General features: G+C 44.3%; 1 protein-coding gene across 1 annotated transcript; it reads right to left on the bottom strand.

Moving 5' to 3' along the window:
• Positions 1-3709: 3709 nt before the first annotated feature.
• LOC18042402 (protein WVD2-like 3) lies at positions 3710-5065 on the bottom strand. Its single transcript, XM_024185023.1, is given in 2 exon segments — positions 3710-4711; positions 4714-5065. Coding segments are annotated over 2 exon segments (1167 nt in total). The 3' UTR covers positions 3710-3896.
• Between the last annotated feature and the right edge of the window lie 4211 nt (positions 5066-9276).

The following is a 9276-nucleotide window of genomic DNA, read 5'->3' as shown; positions in this document are numbered from 1 at the left end:
CGCCACATCATTATCCAACTTCACCTGGAAGAGGACTACACGAGAATTTGGTTCCGCCAATCCTGGTTTATTGATGGCAGAGCTATGCGGGTTTTCAAATGGTCCACAACTTTTCACAGCTCTGAAGAGTCACCGATTGTTTCGGTCTGGGTACTTTTGCCGTTTTTACCGGTTCACTACATCAGATGCAAAGAGACTTTGTATTCCATTGCTGCTACCATCGGTAAACCTCTACGAATCGATCATGCCACCGCCTCGGTCAGTAGGCCTACTGTTGCTAGAGTCTTAATTGAGTATGACATTTCTAAGCCTTTATTGAAGCGTTTATGGATCAGGGAAAAAAACACTAGCTTCTGGCAGTACATCACCTTCGAAAATGTGTCTCGTTATTGTGCTACATGCAAGCACGTGGGCCACTCCGATGACACCTGCTACATCAGTAAACCCGAGTTGCGGAATGCAGCTCGTGTCGGTCCAGTTCAGCAAACTGTTGTTCCTGATGGTGATGGTAACAAGTCCAAGGTACCTATGAAGACTCAATACGTTCAGAAAGCTGATAACAGAAACCAGAACGCAGCAACAAATGAAGTGACAACTCACAGTGCTCAGGATACTTCAACAGTTGCTTCTCCAGTTGTTCATGATGTTCGTACCACCAAACGAAGTTACTACTACTGAAGCGACGCACGTTATCAGTTCTGATCCTCTTGCTGTTGCTGTTGTACCTCCTCCGAGCACAGTCACTTTGCCCCCAGTTGTGCGTGCTTCTCCTGAGCGCACGTGCACTGATCTCGTTCCAGTCGTGGGCGAGATGGATAGTGGGTTCGGTACACTTGTTGTTACTGCTGCTGGTTATATGGCCACGACTTCCACACCTACTGACGCTCTTAGGCTACTGAGCAGTTATTTCGGCCCCTATATAGGAATGACAGGCGGTGCATTGAGTTCTCACGATGCTCCTTCTACAGAAGTTACGGCAATACAGTACCCGAATGCGAGTTTCATTTTTTCCGGCCATTTTTCCGGCAAGTAAGCATACACATCCCTCTTAAACACACTCATCTTTCATTGATCTATATTTTCGTGTGTTTGTTGGTGATTTTTGTGTTGATTTGGGTGCCCAGTCAAGCCTAGAAGTGTCGGTTCACTATTTATTAAATAATGCCGATCACTTAATCCTAGATCCGGCTAAATTTCCGGCAAGTGAACTCTCACCAACCCCTCCAAATTGTTCCCCTCTCACCGATCTATGTTTCCCTACCTTCCATAAGAGTTTTTGTGGTGATTTGAAGCCTATACGCCCTTTCGAAGTTAGAGTTTACTATTCCTGCTACAATGTCTGTTCATCGATGCTACAGTGTTTTAGGGTTTAGGGTTTAGGGTTTTAGGGTTTAGGGTTTTTTTTTATTAAAAACCACCAGGAGGTGGGGGGTTAGGCGGGACCCCTACCAGTAGATAGAACGAAAAGAAGATACAAATACTCGAGGGGGACATGGACCAAACCTCCAGAGCAAAACAACAACAATAAAATAATCAAAATACATAATACAATAAAGATAAAAATCAATATCGCCGCCGGCGTCTACGGTTAATCTTGAAGTTCTTCTGTGGCGTAACTTCAATAAAACCCTCCGAACATCTGATAATTCTTTGGTCACCCAATTTTTGGATAACTGCATCTTCCACCCTCTCAGAGTCTGAATTGCCACAGCGGTCATCACCACAAAATTCATCATTGTAGTTACTGTATTCCTCGATCCGATGACTCTTTCCAATTCTATCTTTGGTTACAGGAGACACCTCAGGTAAATATGTGCATTAGGTGTTGAGAGCAAATCGGCGCATCATCATACGGAGCACATTGGATTGCCATAACTTCTGTGGAAGGAGCATCACGAAACCTAAGTGCACTGCCGGCCATTCCCAAGGGGACGATAGGTGTGGAAGTGGTGGCCATAGAACTAGCAGCAGTAACGACAGGTGTACTGAACCCACTATCATCCTTATCCACAACAGGAACGATATCACTGCACGTGGGCTCAGGAGAAGCACGCACAACTGAAGGTAAGGTGACTGTGCTCTGAGGAGGTCCATCAGCAACAGCAGGGGCATCAGAGCTGATAACATGTGTTGCTTCAGTAGTAATAACTTCATTTTGTGCTTCACTGGTTTCTGCATTGGTGTGAGTTGCCGCTTCATTTGTTGCTGCGTTCAGCTTTCTGTTATCAGCTTTCTGAACGTACTGAGTCTTCATAGGTTCTTTTGACTTGTTACCCTCACCATTAGCAACAACAGTTTGCTGAACTGGACCGACACGGTCTGCTTTCCGCAACTCGGGTTTATTAATGTAGCAAGTGTCATCAGAGTGGCCCACGTGCTTGTAGGTAGCACAATACCGAGGCACTTTTTCGAAGATGATATACTACCAGAAGCCAGTGTCTTTTTCCCCGATCCATAACCGCTTCAATAGAGGCCTAGAAATGTCATACTCAATTAGGACGCTAGCAACAGTAGGCCTACTGACCAAGGCGGTGGCATGATCGATCCGTAGAGGTTTACCGATGGCAGCAGCAATTGAATACAAAGTCTCTTTGCATCTCATGTAGTGAATCGGTAAAAATGGCAAGGATACCCAGACCGGAACAATCGGCGACTCTTCAGAGTCGTGAAATGTTGTGGATCATTTGAAAACCCGCATAGCTCTGCCATCAATAAACCAGGATTGGCGGAGCCAAATTCTCGTGTAATCTTCTTCCAAGTGAAGTTGGATTAGGATGTGGCACGGATCCAATAAAGAGATTTCAACATTTCCTTTCAGGCCTAAAGCCACAAAAAATTTACGGATAACATCAATGGGAGGGCGGCCGAAAGAAAGCTTACCAACCAAAGAGAGCTTGAATGGTGCGGCCATGATGTTGATTTCTTCCTCAGTGAAAAAAATGGCAGGTTCGCCTTTATGGGTGGAGGATTGCCTGAAGGCGATGACCGGATCAGTTCTTTGGGATCCAGTAGTGACATCCACAAAAAGGCGTAGAGGCTTCAAATCACCACAAAAATTCTCATTGAGGGTAGGGAAACATAGATCGGTGAGAGGGGAACAATTTTGAGGGGGTGGTGAGAGTTCACTTGCCGAAAATTTGGCTGGATCTAGGATTTAGTGATCGGCACTATTCAATGAATAGCGAACCGACACTTCTAGGCTTGATTGGGCGTCCCAATCAACACAAAAATCACCAATAAACACAAAAAAATATAGATCAATGAAAGATGAATGTGTTTTAGAGGGAGGTGTATGCTTACTTGCCGGAAAAATGGCCGGAAAAAACAAAACTCGGATTCGGATACTGTAGCATAAATAGTATTCCGAGTTCAAATCAATGTTTCGAGGCCCAAACGTGCTCTGAATTTTCCAAACAACATATCAAATCGAAGAGAATTGAAAGGCCAACGTGTTGGAAGTGGTGGTGTACATTAGGGGTTAGGGGTTAGGATTTATGGTTTATGTTTTAGGGTTTTAGGATTTTAGGGTTTAGAGTTTAGGGTTTAGGGTTTAGGGTTTAGGGTTTAGGGTTTAGGGTTTTTAGGGTTTAGGGTTTTTAGGGTTTAGGGTTTTGGGTTTTGGGTTTTGGGTTTTGGGTTTAGGGTTTTAGTGTTTAGGGTTTATGGTTTAGGGTTTAGGGTTTTTTTTTAAACAAATGAACAAAGGTTATTACAAAATGGGGACATTTATATAAGTTACAGAAAATTTACACTTCATAATTACACAAACATTGCAACAAGTCCTTGCAAATTTAAAACAACAAAATGCACATTCTTCAGAACAGTCACAGGAAAAGAAGAGAAATAAACACCTTTTCCTCTTTAAATTGATAAATTAGAGTGCTGCTCACCAGAAATCAGTGTTGGAAGACAACACCAATTTCTGGATTACTATGAACATTTACCTTGGGGACCATTATATCTTCTGCTAGGTTAGGATTGTCTTGGAGTTTGCAAATGACATGACCATTTGGGATGTTGCTTGGATCCTTTTTGTCAGTGGAAAAAAGGGTGGTGTCTTCTCTGTAATTACCTAGACTTTGACGATTTCCCGTGCGAGAAGTTCCCTTCACTTGGTCTCCTTGATTCAAACTGGCTGAATCACTACAGCTCTTCCTTCGGCCCAGCTTTGGTGATTTTGCACGAGTTGGTGGCATCTTTTTGAGTTCAACTTTTGGTGGTGGTCCGTCATGGTAGAAGCTTGGCATTGGGCTCGCCTTAAATGTTAAACTCTTTCTCAATTGCTTGATAGCTGCTTCTGTCTCTTCCTTAGTCCTGGCTTCACTTTGGCTCTTCTCAGCTTCCAGAGCTTGGTGTTTCTCCTCTAGTTTTGAATAAAACTCCTTCCGTTTCTCTGCACGTTCAGTGCATCTAAATGTAGGAGCTGCTGCAACAATGATCCTGGACTTCACAGTCCGCACTGATGCGGCAGTGGAGGAAGCAACAGAACAAGAGTCTTCCTCATCAGGAAGCTTCTTGTTATTGGGTTGCAATGGCTTCCTTGGAACCAGAGGTGGCTGATTCTGTTTTTTACTATTCAGATGTCGCAGACTATTTGTATTAGATGATTTATTCACACTCTTCAGCTCAGCTGCAGTAGGTCGGGTTCCATTTGAAGCACGCTTTTCAGTTGCTAGGGAAAATGGTTGTGGAATGGTGTGTTTTGTTCGAACATTCCAGCAGTGGCTTTTGACGAATGCTTCTCAACTAAATGTGACTTATTATTTTCCTTTGTTTTTACATCTTCTGGTTTGGTCTTCTCTGCAGGCAAGCCAGCCTCAGGCATTGAACTTACTACATTATGTTCTTCCTTACCCTTCTCGACCTCAATTGAGGTCTCTGAGGTACACTCCTTCACTTCATATTCTTTTACTTCAGTGCTTTCTACCAAACTTTGGAGTTGAGGATCCCCGTCAACATGTTCAAATGGCCTCGCAACATCATGATGATTGTGAATTGTTTCATGATCAGAATCATGGGAGACACCATTTGAATAAACTATGACACAATCGACTTCTTTATCCATACAAACATCAGTAACTTTTGACTCCCAATATAACAAGATTCCACAGAATGTTCGAGATGTTTGCAAGAATTACAGTAGGCCGGAACTCGTTCAAAAACCACATCCTGCCAGAAACCTGACTCCCCCTCACCAATCCAGATGCGAGGTAATAATGGCTTTGAAACATCATATTCCACTAATACTCGAGCTACAGACGGCCGATTAACCGAAGCCGTTGCGTGGTCAACCCGAAGTGGATTACCAATAGCAGAAGCAATTGAGCAAAGAGCAGATTTACAATGAATGAAATGCACAGGTAAATAAGGCAGAGAAACCCAAACCGGAACAATCGGAGACTTTGCTGAACACCGAAAATCAGTGCTCCATTTAAAGACTCATGCCTCTTCCATTAATAAACCATGTTTGTCTCACCCAAATTCTAGAATAATCCTCTTCTAAAGCAAGTTTAATTAAAACATGGCGAGGATCCAATAAAGATATTTGGCAATTTCCTTTTAGACCTAGAGACACAAAAAAATTTCTAATTAATTCCATAGGAGGTCGGCCAAAAGAAAATTTACCTACGAGAGATAATTTGAATGGTTCCGCCATTGTTTGAATTTCCGCAGCCGAAAAATGTACAGCCGGCTCGCCTTTGACCAAGGAAATCGATTTTTGAGGAATGGTGGTTGAAACTCCCGCAACTGCATCCACAAATGATTTCGAGGGAATTGGAGCATTTGGGTTAAGAATATTAGCGGGATTAATAACATTGGCGTATGAAGGCTTTTTAAAAATTGGGTTGGGTTTGGGTGGGTGTTCTAGGCCTTTATTATTTTGATTTTGGGCTTGAGAATGGTTTTGATTTTGGGCCTGGTGGAGAGAATTAAAAGAAGTGGGCTGTTGGGCTTGTGAAAGGGTTTGGTTATGTGGATGTTGGGTTCGGGTTTGGTGATTATTTGGGTGGATTCGGGTTTGGTTTTTCGGGTTATGGACTCGGGTTTGGATGGGTGGAAACGGGTTGGCAGTAGGGTTTTGTGATGTTTGCAAAATTAGGGCCGGCTGTTGCTTCTCTCTTGCTGCGGCTGTGGAGTTGGATGTCAAGGGTGGGATTGACTGGAAAGGGGTTGTAGATGTTGGTGGAGTTGAGCTCGGCCGCAGCATGGCGTCGACGGCCGCGGCGATGGTGGCTGTCAGGTTTGAGATGAAATCGACGCGGCTGAAAGTTTCTGCAGTTGCTGCCAACGTGGTTTCCGGGAACTGAAGGTTGGATGGCTGATTCAGATCATCAAATTATTTTTTATACATTTTAAATAAATAATTATTTTCACATTTTAAAGGTTTTATATTTAATGGAAAAATGATTTTATGAAATTGATTGTTTTTATTCTTTTTAAATAAATCATTATTTTCACATTATAAATGTTTCATATTTAATGGAAAAATGATTTTATGAAATTGGTTGTTTTTCAAAGTTTATGGTTTAATTGAAAGAATTTTGAATACTTTGAAATAAACAAGTATTGCTTGAAATTTTAGAAAATGACTTATTTGAAAAGTGTCATAGCATTTTGGGCTATATCATAATTTCAGAAAGTTTTGAGATTAACAAAGCATTATTTAGAAATTCTGAAATTGGACCTGTTTGCAAACTTTCAGAACGTTTTGGGCCATAATACAGTTTTATAAAGTTTTGGGGTCAAACTGTAAATTTAGAAATCACTGTAGCAATTGAATAATTTTTAATATCCCAATTCACCCCCCCTCTTGGGTTGCCTAGTTAGTATTTCAGTGCTGGTTCCCGAAAGCTAGGTTGGTCGGTAATGGCTGCTGGAACTTGCTCAGCGGCAGATCGAAGGTGCGTTGGCCGCGGGTTAGAGTTGCCCGATCCGGGTGCAGCGAGCTGAGGCACTGCGAACTCATTACTCTGGGGGTTGGATGGCTGCTTCAGCTCGTCATTTGCAGGTTCCCGAAAGCTAGGATGGTCGTGGAAGGCTGCTGGAACTTGCTCAGATGCGAAATGAAGTTGTGATGGCCGCGGGCTAGTGTTGCCCGATCCGGATGCAGTGAGGTTAGGCATGGCCAACTCATTGCTTGGCTAGTTTTCGGAGGTGGTTATTTGTTGTTTAGGATCAACCAAAGTTGTCAAGGTAGGCGTTGCAGCAACCACCGTGGTGAGGTGCGAAGCCCGTGAGCTGGGTTTAGTTTTTGACTGATTTTTTTTCGTTTTTGGTTGCCGATTTGTGTCAAGGTGAGGGATGGAAGGCTTCTGCAGCTTGGATGTGTTCCCGGATATGGCCAAAACGATGGCATTTTCCGGGGGGACGTTGGAAGAAGATGGTCGTGCTTTTGAGTGGATGTTTTTGGGTAAGGACGGTAGATCTAGGTTCGGCCGTTGGGTATGGTGGTCGCCGGCATGTGAGGGAAGAGTTGAAGGTGGCCGATCATCATCTCCATCTTCCGATGAGGCCATAATGGCCGGTCAAAGTCTGGTCAACCGAGGGTCAACTTTGGTCAAAGTTGCATGAACAGTAACAAAAATTGAGAGCGTTTTTTACTGTAGCATTTAACATACTATTTGTGTCCTAGTGGTTTGCGAACCAAACGTAAGCATTTTGAAACCCTAAACCCTAAACCCAAACCTCTCTCTAACTTTCTCTCTCTAAAAAATTCTCTCAACCCATCTCAACTCATCCCTCATGCCCTCCTCCCTTCCCCCACCCTAACTCGCCTCTATGGCCTCGCCGGCCACCGATGATGGCAACCGGGCAACCCCCGGTGACCGGCCGGCCACCGGTGATAGCTACTGGCAGCCTTACGATTACGGTGCGAACTACCGCAGCCGTGACTTTCTTTCCGCAGAGGAAGAGGAAAAAATTAGGAGAGAGGACCCTCCAAGGAAATCCCTCCGGAAACCTCCAAAATTCACGAGGGATCCACCACCCGACATGGTGGAACCTCCACCCCGGCCAAGGACAAGGCGCTCAAAAAAAGCCCTCAACCAACGGCCTGCAACACACACTCCGGATGCAACTCAACCTCATCCCGTACCTCCGACAATACACATTTCCGAACCACCCATATCGTCCATTTCCGAACCATCTACAACACCCACTTCCGTCATCCTATCCAAACTTTGCCAACCGGTGAATGTTCAAGAAAAAGGAGTAGAAAAAGGGGAAGAAACCCAAAACACCTCATCCATCCGTCCAATTCTAAGCTCGGGTAACATTCATTATGTTCAAGAAAGTGGCCAAGTTGTAAACCAAAAGAACCCATCCCTCCCTCCATCTCCATGCTCGGGGAACACTCAAAAGGTACAAGAAAACGGCCGAGATGAAATGCTTGGCGAAACCCACAACCTAAACAATATGCATGGCGGCCAACCAAAAGGGCAAACACAAGAGAAAGTAGAAGAAATCAAAGAAAACCATGGCCAAAATCCGTCATCCCCGTCACCCCCGTCATCAATCCATGAACAAGCCAAAGCTCACGCCACCAACGGCCAAAATGTGCTTCATGAAAATCTCTCTCACTTTTCGGTCAAGCATAATCATAACCACAATTCTCCCTACCAAAGCTTGTCCCCCACCCACCAAAAGCAAACTCCCACTGTCCATCACCCATCATCCCCTTACAACACCTTCCCGGCTTTCCTCTCCCAACTTCAACAAGCTACGGGCCCCACCACCACTTATTACTCCACTAATCTATTATCCCAACAACTCTTGTCCCCCATTCAACAAATACCATCCCCCACCACACATGATTTTTCTACCATAATTTCTCATCCCCAAACAACACACTCGGCCACTACTCTCCCCCCTCCAAATTTTCCCACTAATAATCCCCATCTTCACACCATCCAAGCTATCGTGGTCCCCACCACTATATCACAACCCATTAATTTAATTCCCCAACAACAATTGCCTCCCACCCACCCCAACACCCATTTTATTAATTTAATAACCCACCAACCACTGTCCCCCACCCAACCCAACACCCACCTCATTAATTTAACCCCCCACCATCCTTTGTCCCCCACCCAACCCGACATCCACCTCAATAATCTAATCCCCCACCAACCTTTACACCCCACTCATCCTAACACCCATCCCGTGGTCCCCACTCTCACTCCTCAACCCCCACCTTCCACCATCTCGTTTTCCACAACTTTCTCTCATCAACCCTCACCTTCCACGTTTTCCTCCACTCTCTCTCCTCAACCCTCA

Source organism: Citrus clementina, unplaced genomic scaffold (genome assembly GCF_000493195.1).
Source record: "Citrus clementina cultivar Clemenules unplaced genomic scaffold, Citrus_clementina_v1.0 scaffold_5, whole genome shotgun sequence".
NCBI classification, from domain to species: Eukaryota; Viridiplantae; Streptophyta; class Magnoliopsida; order Sapindales; family Rutaceae; genus Citrus; species Citrus x clementina.
Note: the sequence above shows the minus strand (reverse complement) of the source record. Positions and strands in the feature narration are given on the sequence as shown.